The sequence below is a fragment of the Phragmites australis genome, chromosome 5, assembly GCF_958298935.1.
Source record: "Phragmites australis chromosome 5, lpPhrAust1.1, whole genome shotgun sequence".
Lineage (NCBI taxonomy): Eukaryota > Viridiplantae > Streptophyta > Magnoliopsida > Poales > Poaceae > Phragmites > Phragmites australis.
This window is the reverse complement of record NC_084925.1, coordinates 31,966,533-31,989,935: the sequence shown is the minus strand read 5'-3', so window position 1 is coordinate 31,989,935 and position 23,403 is coordinate 31,966,533. Positions and strand designations below refer to the sequence as shown.

The 23,403-nt window shown below is 41.1% G+C and overlaps 2 protein-coding genes across 2 annotated transcripts; one reads left to right on the top strand and one right to left on the bottom strand.

Moving 5' to 3' along the window:
* Positions 1-11,764: 11,764 nt before the first annotated feature.
* Positions 11,765-16,129, top strand: LOC133919274 (enhancer of rudimentary homolog). Its single transcript, XM_062363626.1, has 4 exons — positions 11,765-11,875; positions 14,849-14,942; positions 15,442-15,562; positions 15,665-16,129. Exons 1-4 carry the CDS (start codon positions 11,873-11,875, stop codon positions 15,756-15,758), a joined length of 312 nt encoding a protein of 103 aa, XP_062219610.1. The 5' UTR covers positions 11,765-11,872; the 3' UTR covers positions 15,759-16,129.
* A 1,183-nt stretch (positions 16,130-17,312) lies between these two features.
* On the bottom strand, positions 17,313-20,780 carry LOC133919273 (pentatricopeptide repeat-containing protein At5g65560). Its single transcript, XM_062363624.1, has 2 exons — positions 19,715-20,780; positions 17,313-18,777 (listed from the first exon to the last, which is right to left on the bottom strand). The coding sequence occupies exons 1-2, from the start codon at positions 20,699-20,701 to the stop codon at positions 17,722-17,724; spliced, it is 2,043 nt and encodes a 680-aa protein (XP_062219608.1). The 5' UTR covers positions 20,702-20,780; the 3' UTR covers positions 17,313-17,721.
* Positions 20,781-23,403: the final 2,623 nt, after the last annotated feature.

Sequence of the window (23,403 nt, the reverse complement as noted above, 5' to 3'; positions counted from 1 at the left end):
TAATAATAATTATTAAAGTAAGTAAATTGTTTAATCCGTTCAATTACATTTGTTTAATTATTTGCTTAGTTTGATTATACGAATTTGATTACTTGATTAGTTAGTGTAATAATAATTAACGTGAATTTGTATAATAATAATTAGTAAGAATTTATATAATAGTAATTATTTACTTAGTTAGAGTAAATAGGTTGTATAATAGTAATTAGCATAAATTTGGTTAGTCAGTGTAATTAGATTATTTAATTAATTCAATAACATGATAGTCAACTAGTACCATTTTGTGCTAGTGGTGACGTAGGGTGATGGTCTAGTGCATGCATGCTCTTGATATGTATAAATAGGGTGTCGGTACAATTAGAGAAGAAAGAAAAACAAAGGAAAAACAAAAAAAATAAATTTAATAAAGATTTAAAAATCTTGGGTTGGACAGCATGATTCGATTAAAATCACAATGCATCAAAAAATTGTCAAATTAATAGTGGTGTGTACCTATTTAATTAGTATTTTAATTCAATCCATTAACATAGTGGTGCGCATAGAACAACTGCAAGGACAGAGAGGTGGTCAGTGATGAGATGTGATGTTTAAGAGTTACTATCCAGTCCCTATCTACGACTTAAAGAGCTACTATCTAGTCCCTATCTACGATAGCATTGTAAATGATATGAGGCTTACGATGGGGTATCGATGGATTCATACCAAGCTGAGTTGAGTCAACAGTAAGATCATGGTAGCTACTCCTGGGTGATAAGTAATCTGGACGTCCTCAACGCTGATCTCGTGGAGTGAGATCCATGGTGTATGGCATGAGTGGCCGAAATTTCGACTGGAGAGCTCATCGCATCATCTTGTTGACCTGACTCAGACTTATAGATGACCATATGTTTCTTGTTGTATATGAATAATGTGGAAGTATATTCTCTAGAGCATGCACAGAGGCAATTCGGGTACCGATAAGTGGTGCCAGTACCTCCCCCATGAGACGTCGGTCGGGCGCACGAATAAGTGCGTTATTGTAGGTAGCATTAGTACTTTGTGTAATCCATATTAATAAATGATAACTGTTTATGTCACATACAGGAGGAGCGCATAGAGGGACGAAGGCATGCAGGATTGGGTATCCATGAATGCCGAGCACCTACAGAGGTGGACGGAGTTAGCCGCGGTGGATGTCGTCGTTCCTGCTGGATAATACGACGCCGCAATATACTGGGAATACCTTTTGTGGTACCGTCCGTGCACGTGTGCCACCTTACTCAGCAGACTTATAGAGTTGACCCCTAGACCCTTCCCTGAGGATAGTGCTTTCATGTTGTGGCAAGTAATACGGTACTTATAACGACTTTTATTAGTTAAACCTATGTATTACTAACACGATCTTCATCTTATACAGACCGAAAAGACATACGAGATGCATACGCAGACGGAGCAAGCTTGTGGGAAAGCAAGCAGGTCATTAACACGGAGGGACTGAAGAGGTACGCTGGCGACTTAGAGTCTTGGTGACTCGCAGGCACCTTGTTGACCCTGCGACTCAATGTGGAGCGACGACAAGACACGTGTATGGGGACACGTAGATCCTTGCCTTGGTGGCTCAAGCTCCAAAGTGATCATGGAGGCAAGCGATCAGAAGAGATGTTTGTGGTGAGACCTTGCCTTAGTGGCTTGTTAGCTCATCCGACTTGAGGCCTTAGTGGCTCAAGGGCCATGCCCGGGTGCTGATTGGGAGCGTATCCTTTGTGGAGCTTCAATATTGACTAAGGGTGGTAGTCATACCATCGATACTATGAGATAAAAATCTATTGTGCCGAGTTTTCTCTCTCTATCTTATTTACACTTTTGCATTTATATTTTTTGCAATTTACCTTCCTAGATAGGTTGCAATCTCTTGCGAACGGTAGAGTAGACACAATAGATAAACATAGAACATATTTAGAAAGAAATTGATATAGGTTTATCTTGTGTAGTTTTTTTTGAGTCAGTTTAGTTTTTAAATGTCCTAATTCACCCCCCTTTTAGGACGTCACCGATCCCTACATACCCTGACACCTCCGTCTATTGCATCGACTCGTCATGAGGATGTCGTTGACTACACACAGCAAACGTCTGACTGGAGTGGCATGTATGATTTTGACTAGCCTGCTGAAATGTAGGTTGTCAGCTTCATCGAGCTCCCCAGCGCACAATACTCCAATATCCCGATGCACTTGGAGGTTCATAGTGGTACCAGCAGGGCGATCCTTCGGCACACCAGACTCTGTTAGAGCACATTCTAGGGACGTCCACACTATCGCATGAGGATTCTTCATCATGGTACGTGCATGACAGAGTTAGAGGGGTAGGATACACGTTCGGTGAGGGTCCCTATCGATGTAAAGAATATAGGGGTCCCCCACCAGGATGGCTCGCAACGGTCAATTTTGGTAGTATTCACTTTTATTCTTTGGCCCATGACCCCCGCGTGACCAGTCAACGCCAGCGCGATCACGGCTATAGCCTTCGCAGGATTCCCCATGACCAGTCTTTACTGGTCGCGGGGCAGGTACTCGTCTATGCCTCAAACCTCATTTAATGTTGCTACTCACACCGTTTTCCTTCCCCAGACAGTTTACTCTGGCTGAGGCAGCATGGCCGGCGCAGAGTTACCGTATCCTGTCCCACAAACATTAATTGTTACAGGACGAGCTCGCTGACGTGATAGGGGGCGCAACATGCGCGCATGGGAAACCTGCGATAGGACAGGGCAGGCGGGCGTTTCGGGCCTGACAAACGGGGGTGCGGTCAATGTACGGGACGGGCACCGTAGGGATCCAGGGCAGGCACAACGCATGTATACTTGTAATGATTATTTATATTGGTTCTCTAGGCAGACATGAGTCTTTTTGTTGAGCCCACCTATAAGACTTCTACCCCTCTGGAATATAAAGGGGGGATATCTTCTGTAAACAGGGAGGATAGAGCAGAATACATAGGATGTAGTGCTATTACCCTACGGGGAGCCTGAACCTGGATAACTCTGGTGTTCTTGAGCAACACACACATATTCCATAGGCACACTCGGAACGCCGATCACGCACCCACTGTCCAGCATACTCCGGAATCATTATCAGGGATTTACCCACAACAGTCTCACAGGGTAGGACGATGATGATGACGAGCAAGGGAACACGTAGCAGGGGCTAGTGTAGGCTGCTGGGATGAGGGCCACACACCCACCAGACGCGTGCACTCCTAGAGATTGCATGTGGTGTCATCGTCGTTGAGTAATCAGTGTAGTTGTTTGGTACACTGGTACTTGTTAATGACACATTTATTATTGACTTTATTGTTGTAGTCATTCCTATTATGTATTATTCATTGTATTATTAATTTAATTATTTTAATTTATGTTATCTTTGTCAAATAATTCTAGCACATAACTTTATTTGTTAGTTATTTATTAAGCTTTGTTACATATTAATTATGATATTTAATACTTCTTTAATATTTCTTAAATAATCAGGGATTGTGCTTTGGTGCCGAACCATAATGTTGCAATGAAGGATCAATAAATATATGACGGGATCTTCAAGTACATACTTTCTATAAACACCTACAATGATTCATATAACACTTAATGCCTCCTTGCAGGTTGTGCGTGAAGGCAAGAATAATTCCTTCAAGGAGAACAACCTAATCCAAGCCATGCTCAAATTACATGCAAGGTCTTTCTATTCTGCGTTAACCGCTTTGCTCCAATATGTAATTATCGAGGACCTTAGGACCCTTTTGCACGAGCAGCGTCAAACGTATCTCAGGGTGTGTGAACTAGTCGACCATCCTTCTTTTCTAGATTTCTCTAGAGGCAAAGAATTATAGTGATGTTGCCCAAACAGTATGCATCCCACATTCAGATTCGTAATTTTCTATGTAGTCACCCTACTTCTCTTTTTTTTCATCGATTCGAATGCTCCTCTTTTACGTTAGGTGTTCCCGAAAGACGCACAATTGATCAACAAAGACATCACAAACTTCTTGGTGATGTATATGCTCTTCGGCGGGGATGTCATGCTTGGTTTGCGTAGAAGATGACGACGGTCAAAGAACCTAAGTGGTATAGGGGCGCCCTCTACTACTCATCTAGAAAACGACGAGGACGATGAGGATAAGGATGTCATGCCCCCAATGTGTCGATGTTCTAGCAGCAATACAGGAGAAGGTTTAAGGAATATTGCAAGAGGATATTCACGCACCATATCGAGATGGCGTATAACCGGCAAGGAAATATGATGTGCTACTATTGTGATAGCTCAAAATGACGATGACAGCAATTTCAGGACATAACGACCCATCCCTCTGAGGCCTCCATTTCCGGAGAACATTGATGACCCTAAAAATGATGGTGGATTTGCTGGTATCCATCCTTACAACTTCCCATTACCACCTTGGAGACGACAACTATCTTACGCATATAGCTTTGATGGGCACAGCTGATATTCTTCTGCTAATTTGCATCACCAATTTTCTCCACCATCTTGAGATGATCTAGGTTTTCAACATCTATGCACTATGAACTATGCAAATACCAGACAATACTATTTATTTTGTTTACCTTCCCATTTCATTAGTTTAGTTCGATGGGTATATAGTTAGTGTCTTATATTAACATACTATGTTATGAACTATTTGTAAACTTTATATCTAATTAATGTGATGGTAAGTTTATTATATTAATGTACTATCCGAGTGTAATTCTTTCTAACATATGAAAAGCATTACTTACAAAGCTACTTAAGTATCGTTTAGACACCTCTATTCTGACTCAGGTTTTAGACACACCAATGCTTATGCTAGTGTCCTCTTATGTCTAATGTTGTAGCACGAGCATCTTGGGGATTGGCACAGACTAAGATTGTATCACCAGCATCTTGAGGACTAATATTAATTGTAGCTTTAGCATCAACCATGTGATTGTATATACCTTTCAGCACAAAAGGATTGCTTGTTTTAGGATGGATGCTTAAAGTAGGCTTTAACTTTGGATTAAGATCAAAGGGATAAATATTACTTATACACCCACTCAAAATCAATAGCTTTCATAGGATTGTATGCCTCCCTACAAAGACAACAATAATTTATTGTTGAACTTTTACATAATGAAATGACCATACCAAGAAAAAGCTTTCACAGGAAATATTTGTCAAGCATCAATGTTATAACTTTTTCAGCTTTCACATGGACTCCTATGCTCTAACCCCTAGCCAAGCCTATGCACGCAGTACATGCACCAGCCCTCAATCACCATGAATAACATCACCCCCATCCACGGATAGATCACTTCTTCCTCAACTCTCTCAAATACAATGTCTTTCTTAGCTCCACCAAGTCCACCCATGAAATATTGAGGGATTTTCATCCCTCAGGGGGTCGAACCGCCGATGTGCTTCTATAGCAACCTTTATAGGCTTCACGAGTCCCAAAAAATCTATTATGCATATGGCCTACGCTTTTTCATGTATGTCAACTACTAGTACGACAAGTTTCGATATGGACTGTACGAGTACCCACCAGTATAGCGACATATATCACTCATGTGGCACTTTTCATATAATTTCATGCACTGTCTTACTAATCTCTCCTCTTGTTTCATTTGTCTAGTCCCCTCCACCTATGTGACATCATAGAATGGATGGACATTGAGCAAAATGAGTACCGAAAATGGTGGGTTGACATGAGCATGTGGTGGAGGAGGAAAGCGTACGAATGCCGGGATTACGAGCAACAGCAGGAGGAACTACAGCTCAAACGTTAGGAGGAGAAGCGTATGAGGAAGGCAACGAATGAGCGGACTGCGGCAGAGGCACACGAAGGAGAGAGGGGAGAGAGCCCGTCGCGCTAAAGAGGAGGGCCCCGATGCCCTGCAAAAGAGTAAATATCCTAGATGCACTCAGTAGAGAGTATTTATTGTAACCCAATCTATTTTTTTCACTAAAGTATGTTAGGTTTAGCAGCATCACGCTATTAAGTTAGTTTTTATGCACACCGTATATGCTAACGTTTGTTGTCATTATCTCTTTATGGTTAGGGTTCATTCGCGCAGCAACAAAAAATCCCATATTTCATGTAATATTTATCAGCATATATAACATCTATGCCGGGTTATATGATAGTCATATTTCACAACTATTATTGTTTAGCAAATTAGAATTTGTATCATCTCAATGTTACTTTACTAAAAATTTATCCACACAAATATATTCAATGAATAATAAAATATCGATACAATTACGTTAAAATAAATTTACACACACTCACTCATCCAATTCCTTTCTTTATTTATGTGCTCGTGCCCTTATAAAATAAAGTTGTGCTACTGCACTCTATTAAGCTCCACTATCAACAGTAGTTACTGCACTCTATGCAGAAAGATAACACGAAATGACACACACTCACTCATCAAGTTTCTTTATTTATTTATTCGCTCATGACCAAATAAAACAAAGTTACGTTACTGTACTTTATTTAGTCTCACTATCACTAATAGTTACTATATTATATGTAGAGAGATGACACAAAATGACACGGCAAGACGCGATGTGAGCAACGAAAGCAGTATGTGACAAGGTGAGCCTGTTTTCGGTATATGAGGTGCTAAATATGGTACTGTGCACCATATTTAGCAACTCAGATACTAAATACATGGTGTTTTCAACATATGAGGTATCGAATATGGTGCACAGTGTCGATTTGCCGCCTCAGGCTTCGAAAACAGGTCGATCCATATATTTTCGGTGTCTTACGTTCCAAAATATTTGAGGTGCCGAATACAGATGTTAGATATATAAATATGCTGCTATATTATCTATTTTGATAAATATGATGACATATATTGCTTATTTTTGAATTTTTGCATGAAGTAGGAAGATGGAGTCTAAGAGTCGATGTGCTCTATTCGTATTCGGGTCAACGCGTTATTCTGTATGTAGCTCGAGTCATCAACGCCTTTTTACGATAAGGCTCAGCTGTGCGCTACTCCATGTTGGCTGTAGCATTCCCCTTCTTTGCTATTTCCTTTGTTATAAATATTTGATGTTTTAAATAAAAGGCTTGGTCTTCAAAATATGATTTTGACTAATATTTATTATTCTACTATATTTATAAATACAATAAATTTGTAATATTATGAAACTACTTTTTAAAATAAATAGGTGTATGATTATTATATTTTTAATCCAAATACTTTGAAAGATATTAATAGTTAAAATTTTAATTTTTTTTATCTAAAACGTTAAGTATTTATGATGAAAATGAGTGTTTCTCTCCTCTTATCTTCTGGGATTCAATTTGTGAGCACGGTTCAAAAATGTGACGGTTACCGACGAAAAATCGCGGTTACCAACCTTCTCGGTAAGGCTCGGTTTCAAAAGTCGAGCGGTTATCGAATTTAAATTCAAAAAATTCAAACTGATTTCGAAAAAAATAAAAAAATCTGATAAAAAACTAGAGATAATTTCAAGAGTATCTGTGAAAAACAAACTTTAAACAAATATCGTTTGGACATCCAAATTGACGGACAAACTTCAGATATATTTTAAATGGGCTGTTTTGTGTACTGGGCCGAATATACAGTAGATGCCGACCCGTTTTCAGCCCACGGCCAGTGGATAAGATAGTGTCGGTTTGGAGCTAGCTGTGCACTGCACACTTTCCCCACCCCACCTCCCGTAGCTCCACACGCGGCGCCGGCGACCGCCCGACCAAATCCGGTGAGCTCCGGCGCAAATCCAGCGAGTAATCTTCGGTTATCAAGCGCAGGTGGGCGGTTACCGACCGCATTGGAGTGGTAACCGAAGGTCTGCCCCAGCTCGTCGCCAGCTATCGTCGCAGCTCAGTAACCGTCGGCCAAGCTTCGGTAACCGCTTCAACGACTTTGATTTTTAGTGCTTATCGGTCGATAATCGATGTTATATGGTCGGTAGTGATAGATTGCGTGGTATTTCGACGATGCACTGCGTGATGAGTTCGGTTGTGGACTGTTTAGTAGCTTTTTTGTGTAAAATGCTCGCTAAGCGGTGTAGCGGTTGATTCGCTGGATTATGGACCTTATTACATTGAATTGTCCGTGTACATGCGAATGATGGTAATATTCGTGCTAGATAATTGGCCATTTACTATCGATTTTAGGTGCAAATGGTGCTAATATTCGTTCAAATAAGTTTATTAGTTGGGTAACCATTGATAATTTTTGTTCAATTGAGTTGATTAGCGATTTGAACATGTGTCGAGATATGTATTAGTAGGCTAACCATCGAGATTTCTTCTTCCAACAGAGAAATTGCAAACTAAGCGATGACGTATAAAGATGTGGTGTGGCAGCATGGGGACAATTTGGCCCCAGGTTTTAGGTGTAATTATTGCAATAAGGAAAAGAGAGGCGGTGGTGCCACAAGGTTGAAAGAACATTTGGCAGGGTGCGGATCGAATGTTGTACATTGTGATATTGTGCCTTCAGATGTACGTGATTATTTCAGACGTGAGCTGGATAGGGCAAGAGATAAGAGGAAGGGAAAGGCTGACGAGAGGGTTTGGAGGCAAGAATCAGCTAGAGTTCAACTAGATTTGACAAGCAACACTGAGGACACGGAAGAGGAACAGGTGCAGCGTGCTATGGCTCAATCGAGGGACGAGGAAGAGTTCAAGAGGAGGGTAGGCGAGTCCTACGAGCATGGAGGTGGTAGTGGTAGTGACAGAGGGGGTTCTGTGTTAAAGAGGATGCTTAGGAGAGCATCGTCAATAAAGGAACCACCACCAAGTGTCAGGGATTACAATGTTACTTTAGCAAAAGTCCATGTGCAACCGAGGATTGATACCGGGTCATAGAGTGCTAAGGGAAAGAAAGTGAAGGAAGCTATTGGTGTGGCATGGTCTAAATTTTTTCACACTTCAGTTATTCCTGGCAGAAAGACGGACGATGCATTCTTTGTCGCTGCAGTTAAAGAAACACAGAAATGGAGTGAATGATTAAGTTTGTAATGAATGCATTCTTTGTTACACTAACTTTTTTCATCTCGTAGGTTGCACGTGGCGTGGATACCATAGTAAGTACCGAAGGATGAGATGTAATTGCGTTTTTAGCTTTACTACGCATAATTCAATATATATTTATTAATTTCAGGCACTGCATATGTAATATACGCATATATTGGAAGCAACAATTATATGTTTGTGCTTGAATTGCTATTATTATCTATTTGTTTCCTTCGAAATTTCAAAATATAGCAAAGGTCATGCCAAAATTTTATATGATATTACAAAACATACCATGGTTCTATACTATTTTTTCCATGATTTAGTGATCATTTTTTTCTTATGATTTTACTATACAATTATTGATAATACGTCCATACATCTCGGTAATTGCTTAAAATTGTTCGGTTATTGTATCAATTCAGACGGTCTTTTATCCCTCGGTTACCGAGCAAACCGCTCGATTTACCGAGCAAACCGCTCAGTAACCGGTCCAAACCGACCGGTTATCGAACGGGCAAAAAATCGATTTTTCCACTAAATTTCAAATTTTTTCAAATAAATTTTGTCCGAATTTTTTTTATTTTTTGTCCGGTAACCACGGTAACCGCGATAATTCGGTTACCGCTGGAGCTCGGTAACCGAACTCCGATCGGTAACCCGAACCTTGTTCGTGAGACACAAATTCCTAGATAGGAATGTAGCCGAATGTCACCGGCAAGATTTGGCCAACTAGTTTCCAGGACTAGGCTCCCCTATCCGCCTCTCATTCGATAGGTTTTGCCACCACGAACATCATGGTTGCCACTTCTAGGTATGATGACTTTATTTTTGCCAAACTCTAAATCCGACAAAAAAGAATGTGAATATGGTAAAAACATTATCAATACAAATCTAATTTGTTTTTACCTTACCGAGGGCTAATTAGACTTTGAGATGGTAGACTACGATAGTGAGAAAAGACTCAAAAAATATAAATGATTTGTTAAATTAAAATACAACACATAATTATTAAATTTTAATAACTAATGATATCAACAACGTATATAGTCCACGTTTTGTGAAAAAATTAAATGTACATTTGTACACCCTTTCCCAGGTGTGCCCGCCCACGGATGGCATGCATCATACTCCGACGACAGACAGGTGGACACGAATGTGCTTATCCTATTTCGGTAATTTCTAGTGAGATATCGGAAGTAAATTATATAAAATCTAGTCCTATAAAAAATCTTTTCCTTTCTAACGATAGGTGTTCACTTTTACTCTTTTCTTCTTAATTTAGTCATTAGATCAGAAGATAGATAATACAGATAGTTTTACACGGTTTTTCTAGACAGGATCTATAAAATTTGTTTCCTGAGATATCTGCAATCTTGCTTCCACACACCCTCGTCTCCTTTGCGAAACCCAAATATTACTATCACAATTGTTTTATTTAATATGTCTTCTTCACCAAATATGACAAGTATCCAGTTATTTTGTTGTAACCCTACTTGCAGTTTTATAAGGAAAATATTGCAACAAGTTGTTTGGTTGGTGTAGTATTTTTTTTCTTCAAATGTCGTAAGACTCAATCTAAAATGTTGTAGTTGGTTTTAGCTGTTTTTATTTGTTGCCACAGTAGTTCTCACCTGCCTCAAAAAATTTCTTTATTGGCGACAATAGGATTTATTGTTTGTTGCAATGGTTCGTCTTTTTGGCTTTTAAACTCTTAATGCTAGAATTTTCAGGTCACATTATCTGAACAAGCCCAATAGTTTAAAGCGTTTCAAATAAAAATTATATATATTCCTATTCTTTTTAATTTAAACCTTACAATCATAGAAATAAAAAATATTGCAAAAGTTCTTGAGTATTAATGTATCGGTGTATCAATGAAAACCACTATTATCGAACATCTAGGCACTAAAACAACCATACCTACAAAAAAATTACTACAAAAACAACCATACCTATCAAGATTTAACTTAGGAATATAAACATTAAATAAGAGCAAATTTCGTTTGAGACCATGTATTAGTCAATTTTGTACTTTGAACCATTTTTAACAAGTCATTTTTAACCATATATTTTACACTAATATTTTAATTTGCACCATGTTTAAAGAATGCGTCTTTTACCATACTCACGTGAAGAACAGTTCCATCTATCTCAGGTCCTTTAGCTCTATATATTCAACTATAAAAGCATCCTACATATACTCCGACCCTTTGATATATGTTTGTTAAGTCAACTTAGGACATAACATTCTAGAGATAGGTGGCAGTGAGGTAGAATGACAGTAGTGGTGCGGTGATGCAGTGGCAACTCGAGGAGCAGTGACAGCGAGGTAAACATAGCTAGAGAGGAGCGTCCGTATAGATAACGGCTTTGAGGTGGTGTCATCAAAAAGGAGTACAAGCTGATGCCAAAATCTATGAAGGACGTCTAGAGGCCGGTAAGGGAGACAGTTCTAACAATTTGAGGCTAAAGGGGAAACAGGCAAGGAAGAATGAACAAAGAGGATAAAAACTGGGTATGAATGAGCAGTTTATATTCCCAGTTGAATCTGTGAAGCTGAGGCGGATGAAATTGTATGTGACATGAGTATGATTAAAGATCAAATCTTTAAATATGATGCAAATTGAGAGATTATTTAAAGTGGTATTTATTGTTACATGCGATTGAAAGTGCACTAAGTATATTAATATTATACGATTCAAAATAAAATTTTCTCTTTAAATAATGCTCACTACAAAATATCCACCACTCCAACAATCCAAAGTTGGCATCCCTTTCCCTTCGTCCCTAATCTTCGTCTCCTCGCTTTCCTCGCCTCGGCTCCTCGGATACTCCCATCGGCGACCTCGGCGCCTGCTCCATGGTGAGATTTGCTTACTCCAGCCTCTCCGACTCTGGGGTTTCGGGGGGCGACGTGATGCGCTAGCCGAGGCTTTAATGCCTCGTGGCGTGCGTGCCTGTTTCAGACCTAGCAGCTGGGGGATCCAGCGACTTTTGTTTGTGCATTTCGCGATTGATGGTAGGCTGTTGATGCGATGCTAGCAGATTGTGCTGTTCTAGTCACTTCTGCGTTGCTTCTTAGGGTGCGGATAGTCGGATTGGCGGAATTAGAGTAGCTTGGGTCCTTCGTTTGCATAGCTTGAATGTGTTGTTAGAGTGATCTGCTATCCTGTTTTTCGTTGGTTTGTACGGGCAGTGGTTTTTGAGTGGGTTGACAACGGGGCGATATCTAATTATCTATTTAATTCAGTATGGACATTCTGATCCAAGCACATTTTATAACTCTCCCCAGCAGACTAATTCTTCTTTGTACTGATTTTTTTTTTTTTTTTTGAAACTAGGAGTTAGGATGTTCTAAGACGACCTAATCCTGCGTTGACTTCGATTCTGTTGTGGTAGTTTAGCGGCCATGTTATTGACCTGTATTAGTCATAGGAACATGGTACACTGTACTAGCTGCTAACAGTACTTTGTATGCCAAACTTTATTTTCATTCAAAACTTTACGACAACAAAGTTTTTTTGAAGCTCATATCTTAGGGGATCTTAGAAATAACAATAGAAGTTTCAACTAAAAGATAACAAGGCCTGAAAACCAAATATTTCTCTCTAATTGAGGAATATGTGGTCTGGAGAAATCTACCTTTGTCTCGACAACGAAAGTACATCACGTGTAAACGCTTAATACTCACCTGCCCCCTACCGACCCTGTGCCCATGTGAATATGCTTGATTTTGTTACTCTTACCCTAGCTCTATTGTGCGTTCATTATTCACCCTTCACCATGATGCTAACTCACAGTCCACAGCTGTGTTGGAAATAATTAATTGTTGTCAAGTGGTGGCACCATTAGGTTCCCAATATGGTCTTTGTCTGTGTTGTTGTATTAGGTGGGTGATGCAGCAGAGATTATTGTAAATTTTTGAGTAAATTTCGCAAAACTACACTACGATTCAAAGCTATCATAAAAGTACATTTTTTAGAAAGCTATTTCATAGAACTACACCTTTTTCTGTCCTTTTGTATCATAAAACTACACATACTTTACAAAAACTATCAGAAAACTATACTTTCATGTGACCTTATCGAAGAACTACACAATTTTTGCCTAACGGTATCGCAGAGCTACACTCCCGTTTCCTAGATCCATTCTGAAGGCTAGGCCCTACTTGGCATACTCAGTCGCGTGACAGAGTCTGTTTGCTGACGTGGCATCCCTTGTCATGCGGGCTTTGGCAATACACGTAAGCAAATCTACCTGGACCTGATGAAGGTGCGCCTGGGAGCAGTTTGGGGCAAATTGCCGCGTTGCTAAAAATGCCTTTGCGCTTCCGCATGACACTTCTTGGGTATCTTTTAGTGGCCCAACACGTATGTCAAGGCCCATTTTCATGCAATACACATCTGGCCCATTTTCAAGCAACACACGCACACATGCAATTATAGAAGTGTGTTGCATGAAAATGGGCTCCGGAGTATGTGTTGGCCACTAGAAGATACTCAAGAAGTGCCATGCGGAAGCGCAAAGGCAGATTTTGGCAGCGCGGCAATTTTTCCACCCAAACTGCTCCTAGGCGTGCCTTCACTAAGTCTAGATCGACTTGCTTACGTGTATTGCTGGAGCCCGCGTGGTAAGAGATGCCACACTAGCGAACAGACTCTGTCATACGCCACTAAGTATGCCAGGTGGGGCTTAGCTGTTAGAATGGATATAGGAAACGAGAGTGTAGCTCTGCGATACCGTTGGGCAGAAATGGTGTAGTTCTTCGATAAGGTCACATGAAAATGTAGTTTTCTGATAGTTTTTGAAAAGTATGTGTTGTTTTATGATACAAAAGGACAGAAAAAGTGTAGTTCTGTGAAATAGCTTTCTAAAAGTGTAGTTTTATGGTAGTTTTAACAATTATAGTGTATTTTTGTGAAATTTACTCTAAATTTTTTACCACTTTCTTTTAGGAATGTTCGTGGGACTCTGGATAACAAGAAAATTCCTGTTACATCTAGAGTTTTTCGCAGCATGTTTTATTCTTTTCCAGATGTTTTCTCGTGATTTGAGGTTAGACAAATATATGTTTGATTGTAATTTTCCTGCCGTTCTCAGCTAGTTAACTCTTGTTTGTGACTTATCTTGGTTCAAGAAAATTGTTTTTTTCTTCTACTCAGATTCTGGTGCAATTTTATATGTTTGAAGGAGTTTTTTCCAACATATATAATTGTAAGACTTAAAAAAATAGCAATATCCTACACGGAGAAGCATAATGTGTTGACGTGTATGAAGTGTCAATCCCTTTCAGATAGAAAGAAAGAAATGCTGTTTCCATGCAAGACTACAAGAATGTTGTTGATAATATCTCTTATTTCAAGGCATTGTGTTGGGTTGAGACGTCGAGTTATTCTATTCCCAGAGTATTATTGTCTGTAAGATCAGAAGCTCTTGGATGCCATAATTGTGCATCCTGTGTGAAGCCAACTTAGTGATGATGAGATCAACATTACAATGGCTGCTCAAAATAAAGGAATCATGCCAGGGGATAAAAAAAAAGTTTGTATCGTGTTTGATACACTCAAGGGGTTCTCTAGTGAATCTTCGCTTTTGTAGTGATGACTCTTTTTAGGAATACTGCAATAATATAGGAGTTGCCATGGGACATAGTTTCACTTTTAGGAACCTGTTTGGACTTTGGACACTCAGCAGCTATGAGCATGTTGGTAATTTCTTTAGCATTGATTAATGTCCGATGCTTTGCACTTGTGCTATCTTGAACTAGTTGCAGTTATGCATTGATACTTACCGCACTTGGTGTTGATGTGTGGATTTGACTTCTTGAATCTTGCAGGCTGGGAGGCATACCATCATTCTGATGCAACCATCCCAAAACAGGGCTTCTAGAACATTTATGGACTATAATTCAATTAACCATGCATTGGATGGTACGTATGGTTTTAAAAAGGGATCTGCAGCAGCAATGTTCGAATAGTAACCCTTACGTTATTAGTGTGATCCTAGTAGTTTTCATGTGATCCTAAAACTTCATGAAGTTGCTTTTTATGTTTTGTGTCTGCAGCATCATTTATTTATTGTTACTGTGGCTTTCCCCTCAAGCACTCGTGTATTTTCCAAGTCTAGAAGAACTGGCTTGAGATTTCACTAATAAATTAACAACATTGTAGTAATAGGCGCATAGCTATCCAATGCTGCCTTTCAGAAAGGAGATGATGATTCTCTGGTATCACACTGGTGATATTTTATTCGGAACCGATTTCTTTTGTTTTCCACACTCTACTCTCTACCAATGGGCTAGTTTGACATGGATCCATCCTATATGCCCCACTGAAATCAGAATTGTGCCATTGTTCAGTGGCGCTTCTTGATTCACTTCCCTTTATAAGTTCAGGAGTTACTTAATACTGTTCTCTACTGAAATGGTAGGAATCTGTGGGCTTTATGAAAGGAAAATTAGGGACATCAACCCAATGGTCCCGAACATAACCTATGATATCAGTGACCTGTATAACTTCATTGATGGCCTAGCTGACATAAGTGCACTAGTGTGAGTACAAGAACTTTTTAGATCTTTGAAGTGGTCCGAAGTATTTATACATGTTTGTGTTCAAAGTTAAAAACTTAACAGCTCTGTGTTCTCCATTCGCAGTTATGATCACTCGATTCAGGCATTTCTACCATATGATCGACAGTGGATAAAGCAAAAGTTGTTTCAACACCTGAAGAAGCTGGCTCAGCGGTAGCGAGGTTGCTGTTGGTTCAATACCTTGTCACCAACAAGCAAGTATGCGTGGTCATGGGTATCCCGATCAGTGTATTGGGAGATGTTTCTTGTAAAATTATGAAATGTTACGTTGCACCCATGTATTCTGGATGTTGGACTGGGATTTCATTGGTGGCTTGCTTGTGGCACCCTATATATCGGATAATCTTATCTGGTTTGAAGTGAGGTGAATCAAAGAAGGCTCCAGCCATAGATGATCTGCCTAATACTGTTCTTAAGAAACAATTCCTTATTTGATTTTGCGAGGTTGGGGGTCGACAGTCAGCAAGGCAACATAATATCGGCTGTTGTATAATATTTCAATACAAGTGCCAATTGTGTTGTGTGTAAGCTCACTGTTCAAAGTTTCAAACTTAGTTCTGAACTTTTGGGGGGGGAAAAGAAGGAGCAATTTGCTAGGTATTATTGTAAAAATCATAGAAGTTGAAAAATAGATGACATGTGGGTCTTAGGTCTATATATATCATTTTCACAGTCGATGGTATTCTTCTGATATGGACACTTCTGTAATAGTATGTACTTAATTTTGCGAAAAAGGAAAAATGCAATAAGTACAAGCAGAGCCAGAGTGGACATTTGTTAATGATGCAAGAGCTGTCTAGGGAAGTAGGATGTGAGACGGGATCCAGTGATAGGTGATGGCTGAACATTTGTCCGAGTAAAATTAAGAAGTTTCTTTGGCGATTTGCTCACAATAACTTGGCGGCCAGAATGTTTCTTGTGTCACCGTCAGGATGAGGATGGTTCACATCTATTTATGAAGTGCAAAAAGGTAGAAGAGTGCTGGAGAATTTTGCAGATGGAAGACATCAGAAGGGAATTGGCCAGCTGCTTTACGGCTTTAGATGCAGTTTCAATCCTGCGGCGCTTACCGGTTGAGGAACAGCTCAAGATTACAGTGGTCTGGTGGCTATGGTGGGATAATAGGAATATAATTCGTGAAGGCGAGCTTGGCTTCTCTTGTGAACATATTGGTTTCTGAGCTCAATGCTATACTTTTGAGTATTTGCAGTTGTTCAGGACAGAAGGAAGGGCAAGACGCACGTATACTAAAGTGGTCACCACCTCATGGAGATTTCTTAAAAGCGAATGTCGATGGAGCATAAAAAAATGGTGCTCAGAGATAGCAAAGGGCAATTCGTAGCTGGCAAAGCTGGAAGGGCTGATCATGTGGCGGATGCATTCACGGTAGAACTCAAGGCCGTCACGGAGGCAATTTCGCTGGCGCTGGGGTAAACTTCCTCTTGGTTTCTGCTCTCCACAGAAGAGATTCCGATTCTTCAGAATGTGCGGTTTTCCTCCAGGAAACAAAGATGCTGATGGCGACGTGCTTCCACAAGTGCATCATGCAGTATGCTAGGCGAGGATGTAACTCGGCTGCTCAGGAGCTAGCCAAAGTGGGGTATTGTTCTCATGAAAATGCCCCGATGTGTTGGAGCGGTTGTATCAGCGTGCATTACTGGGATTGTAACGGGTGAAATGCCCGACAACGTTGATTAATAAAGTCCCGGCATTTCCCTAAAGAAAGTCTCAGTTGCTAATTCTGTTTCCCCAAGCTTCACAGTTTATTGACTTACATCATGGTATGTTTGTGAACAGATAGCAATAGCCGCTATTTGCAGGAAATATGTTTGCTTGGCACAATCTAGAAATGGTGTTATAATGACTAAAAAGTAAAAATTTCATCAAGTACAAGTGAAAACCCGATTGACGAGAACAACAAAATCATGGCACCAGCACCATGGGTGCACGCCCATCAACTTCAGTCTATGGAAGCAACTTCAAGCCTGAAGACAGATAACAAAGTAATTCACCCGGTACTGGGGATCTTTCATCACTTCAGTTCGGTCAAATTGGTTGTGCCATCATCAGTGCCACCTCTGCATGCCTAGCAGATCACTGCCAGCATACAAGCCGAAACATCAATGCCTACCAGTGGAGCGAGGCCTGCCCCTAACCCCAAAACTGGCCTTAACCCCGACTTCGATTGTTTCTGATGGTTCAAAGCCACAGGATTTCATCATTTTGTAGTATTTATTTGCCTCTTCTGAGAATCCACCGTCGAGAAGACCTCTTATAATCCTCTCAAACTGATCAGCCTTCAAAAGTCTCTTCTTCTCTTCCAATATCTTGAGGGATTTGCGTGCTTTCTCTTCCTGGCGTGACTTTGCATACATATCGGCAAGGAACACATGGACTTCTATGGGCTCTTCTCCCAGCTTCTTTATCTTCTGCACGAGTTGTTCAGCCTCTAGAACTAGCTGCAACATAGACAACCAATCTAGTAAGACGAGATTTGTCTTGACACCAGGTTTAAGTCCTTCCTTCTCTAAACTCAGCAGCCAGTTCAAAGCCTTGTCTAGTTGGTTCTTCTTCATATACGCAGCCATCACAGCAGCAATAGAACTGTCATCTGGTTCATGTCCAGACTTCCTCATTTGTTCAAACACGGAACAGGCACTTTCAAAATCACCAGTGCGTCCATATGCTTCCATACGTAATATGAACAATTCTGCTGTAGGCTGGATTCCAGCAAATGTCATCGTGCTATGGATCCTCTGGGCTGCATCCACCATGCCACGCTGAGCATATGCCCGCATTACATCTGTGTACATTTCCCTGGTGGGTTTAATACCCATGTTATTCATAGATTTTATCAAACTCTCTGCTTGTACTGGTTCTCCATGGCTGATATAGCAATTAATCATCGAACTGAAAAGTTTCAGATCTGGTTTGAAACCCTCCTTCCGAATAAATTCAAATGCCTCCTTGGCTTGCTCTAGATTGCCTGTCTTGCTGTACATGTGGACTAATGTGATGGATGTGAGGATATCGGGTGCAATACTTTTCTCTTTCATTTTACCAAGTATTCTCTCTGCACCTTCCACATTGTTTGCTTTAGAGTGAAGATCAATTAACTTGGAGTAATCTCGGATGTTTGCATCAAAGGATTCTTCAGCTAAAAGAGTTTCAGCAACCTGTAAATTCAAATACAGAGCATACATTAAACTCCAAAAAGAAAAAGTTCAAGAGGTGTGAAGATGAATGCAGGGTTTATAAATTTTAAGGTAACTGGTCAATTGATGTAACAAGTAACGGCAATAAGAACCTTGGGCAAATTAAATGTAATCACACGTTTAAATGCTTAACTCAAACGATGTTTTGCACAAAAACAAAGGCAGACTAACATGAAGAGATTGAAGCTGACTTAATTATCATTGACTGCAATTGAAATGTTATGAGCATTGTCAATTACTGCTAAAAGTTCTATTTCCATGTAAAATAAGCCATTGATCTGGTTTCACGCAAAGTCAGTGTAACCTATTTTTTCAATCATAAGTGGAATGTGCAATAGCGGTCTGTATGATTATTAAACCACCCAAGGTTTGAGATTATCTAATTATTGATGGAGTATGATGCTCTGTCCAATGATGTATCAAATGATAATCACCTTCTTGGAGAGAAACTCATAAAAGCATTTGGAAATTCTAGAATTATCATCCATGGCCGTAGGGTAAGGGACGTAATGATCCTGCGAAGTTCATGACCAAACTCGACTGCACTTGATAGGCATGGTAAGGAGAAGCAGCTCAAAGGAACAGTGCAATCACTATGCAGACCTAAACCTATGAACCTATCTCATTCTGTTTCTCCCAATTGCAATCAAGTTTTTGCAGGGTAAAGTAGCATCCCCTTCCCCTACATCCACAAATAATTTCAGAAACTTTGAGGCCTTAGTAGGCTTAGTTCTCACTAGGTTCAAACGAAGAAACGGTTCTCACTAGATACGCCTTCACTCCCTCTGTTCCTAAAATATATAGTTTCTGATAATGCTTCGCATGGTTCAAATGAAATCTACTGAACTAACATCGCAGCATGAAGCACACAAGCTTTCAAGATTACCAAAGATCTCACCTTGAGGTACAACTCGACATTCCGTGCCTTAACCCGCTCGAGCAGTGCCATCCAGTCAACACGCTTTGGCCGGAGCTCCTCCTTCCATTCCTCCATGGCGGGAGCCGGATCTCCTTTCCTAGGGTCAACAGACAGCAGCCTTTCCTCAGCCTTCTTTGCCTTCCCTTCTACAGCCTTGGCTTCCGCAGGCACAAAATGCGCCTCAGCCTCCGCGGTCCGCTCCGCCACCTCGGCCCACTTCGGGTCCGACATGTCCAGCCCGTACATCTGGTACTTCACCTCTCCTTTCCTCCGCGGCAATGAGGTCACCCTCGGCGGCGGCAGGGCGGGGACCGGTTCGGCTGCGGCCTCGGCCTGGGAGCGCATGTCGTCGAGGCCGCGGTAGAACTCGACCTCCTCGAGCTTCTCGCGGGCCCACTTGAAGCGGAGCTCCCGGAGCATGGCGCCACGGATGCCGACGTCGACTGCGAACCGCGTCATCTCCTTGACCTCGTCGCAGTGGAGGTAGTGGCGGAGGTCGGCGCGGACCTGGTCCCGGTGCATGGCGTCGCGCACGGAGGCGCTGACCTCCCACACGGCCGCCCAGAGATCGTCGCTGAGCTCGATGGAGTCGGGCCCCGGATCGGACCCAGTGAGGCGGCACACCACAGCGTCCGCGACGAGGCGTAGCATTTCGTCGAGCACGGGGCGGTCGTGGTCGGGGAAGGCTGCGGTGAGGAGGGGACGGAAGGCGGCGACGAAGCGCGCGAGGAACTCGTCGAGGGCCGGATCGGATGCCAGCTCAGCCGGCTCGGACTCCTCGCTCAGGGTCAGGCTGGGATCCGATTCGAGTATGCGGGAGACGAAGGGCGGCGGTGCCTCAGGCGGCGGCGGCGGAGAGTCGGCGTGGAGGTGGCGGAGGAGGAGGAGGGGTGGTGGGACGCGGACGGCAGAGAGGGAGGTGGGAAGCCGGCGGGCGAGCCGGGAGAGGGAGAGGAGGGCTCTCATTGTGACCGTCGCCGTGGTGCGGCTGCCGGGGTGAGGAGGCTGCGGTAAAACCCTATGGCGAGGGGGAGAAGTAGGCTATGGGGAGAGTTGCGCCTCGATCTGCACCGTTGATCGTCGTATCTGACGGTTACTTTTGCATGCTGCCCCCGGCTTGGATCGTCGACTTGAGCGATGGCGGAGGATCACTCACGAAGTCACGAGTATTCCATTTTCGTATGGATTTATGATGTTGACAGTGAGTAGTGACATTTTTCACAAGGCTTACATGTATTTATCATTAACATGATTATGCATCTTATCGCATATTACCTTTCTTTACAAAAATTTCAACATGTGCATCCAAAGGTTGAAAAACGAGGTTGAAAGGAGAGGCCTCCATACAACATTTAATTAAATAGCGTGGAGTAGAACTCGAGACCTCAAACGTCACAAACATATGCTTTTAACACTAAGTCATGTGGGTTTCTCGTCTTAAACGCCGGATAGGTTTGTGACTTGGTCTAAGGCTTCCTCACCACCGTCGCCCTTAGCCTCTGCAAAAAATGCTTCTCATAGATCTATTAGTACGATTTATTTTTCCTCTTCCTCACCATCGTCACCCTTAGCCTCTGCACAAAAATGCTTCTTATAGATCTATTAGTACGATTTATTTTTCCTCTAATAAAAATACAGTGTGTCAGAGTTTCTCATGGTGACTATGATGGTGTAGCGTTTATGTAGAATTGGATTTCTTCATCTCTTCTCTGGTGACAACGGTGACTCTGGCGAAGTGCATGGGAGGTTAGATTTTCTCCATCTCTTTATAATAGGATTGAAGAACTTCATCATCCTCTTGTGCAGGTTGTTGTCTCGGGTCGATGACTTCATCGCTATTAACACCAAATTTTGTTTTGGGTGGTGCCATGTTTGATCCTTTACTTTTTCAATGAGGGTATTGCCGATGTTCGTTCATAGTATCATATATGTTTTGATAGTTGATTTGAGGCGTTGGTTATTATGGCTATCCATAGGTTAGGGTTTCTTATCGGAGTTGGTATAATGTTTCAATGTTCTACTTCGCTCAGCTACAGCAAGGAGGTGAAGAACGATGAAGGTTACTGGAGGTGAAGATGAGGACCTAGTTGTATTATTTTTAAAATTTTCTTATTTCTTCAAGACCTCTATGTAATATGGAGATATAATTCTTCCAAGTTTAATATAATTTCATCCCAATTTAAAAAAGGATCAAGAGACTGTTATCTAACTATAGAATAACTACCAGAGCTTCATGTTAATTTCAATTCCCCGTAAAAGGACATGTAGATTTTAGAATTTCTAACTCACTAAAACATGCAAAAGAACACATGAATCTACAATCCCTCACACAGAATAAGGGAGAGAAGTCTCCGCAAATTAAAACCCTTTGGCTTCCCCAAATTGTTGTTCACACTACGGTTCAATTCTACGTCTCCGCCCAATTCCAATGCCCTCAAAGCCCTAACCCCGCGACCCCTACCCCTAGCTACCTGCAATGGCAAACCTCCCCCATCGAAGCTGACGGGGATGTCGTCAGCTACCATGATGGAGACTCTCGAACGCTTGAGGTGCACATAGGTGAGTGGGCGGCGAGGAAGATGCTGGCTGGCGTCCCTGCCTGCCAATGCATGCTGTCTTTCCTCACCACCGTGCCGAAGGCAGTAAGGGTTCATTATTGCGGTAAGTGACTTTTGGTTAGACGGAAATGAACTGTCTCTCTATTGGCATGTGGAGATAAACTAAACTTATCAAAACGGTTTTGCTTTTGAATTGGAAAATTCAACATGAATGTTGAAGCGAAAATTCAGCTCGGATGGTTCTATTGGCTATGCGTAGTTGCGGGTAAGATGAAAAAGGAAAATGCCGCATCAGTTTGGCAACAAGCATGTGAAGCTTGGGGGTGAAGAAATGTGTATACTCTAGTGAAAAATTATGTGACACTTTAGACAACTTGCTGCCAAACTTTAGTAACCAACCTGGGATGTGTTCCCAGTGGAAATAAAAGGAGTTTGAACCCATTTCGTATTGTTTTCCTCGATAGAGAAAGACGAGAGAGAGAAAAGTGAGTTTGAAGAAAAATAATAATATTGTCTTGAATATCTAGATTAGTTACATGAAAAATAACGAGTACATTTGTCATACAAGTCACTTTCGTATTCTTATACTTTGTACTTTTACAATTATATTGTGATAATAACTAATGGTCAAAGTTCGTAGCACCAGGAATGTTTCACAGCAGAAAGTAGCAAACATGGGGAATTGACATGGAAAGGAAAAACAGAAATTTGGTGGTATGCAAAGGACCATATTTCTTGCTATATTTTTAGTGAATGGCACCCCAAGTATCTGAATAACCCCGCGACTTGTTTCTTGTAAGTTGTTTCTTGTCTGGTGCTGGTTGAACATAATGTTTGTTGGAAAATACAAGAAATAATTCTATAAGATTTAGGGTCTGTTTATTTCAGTTGTAGAGGGTGAAAAACAGTTTATAGATTGTAAAAAATAATTTATATGTTGTAAATTTTAAAAAGTTGAATTGTAAAAAGTTAAGGTTGTTTGGCATCCTGGATTGTAAGAGGGTTGGATTGTTGCTTTTGTTGTGCAATGTCTATACTATCTTCAGCTGCTGTGAATGTATATTTACTTCTGTTTATCATTTTGTATCATTATTTTTCATGTTTTCTAAG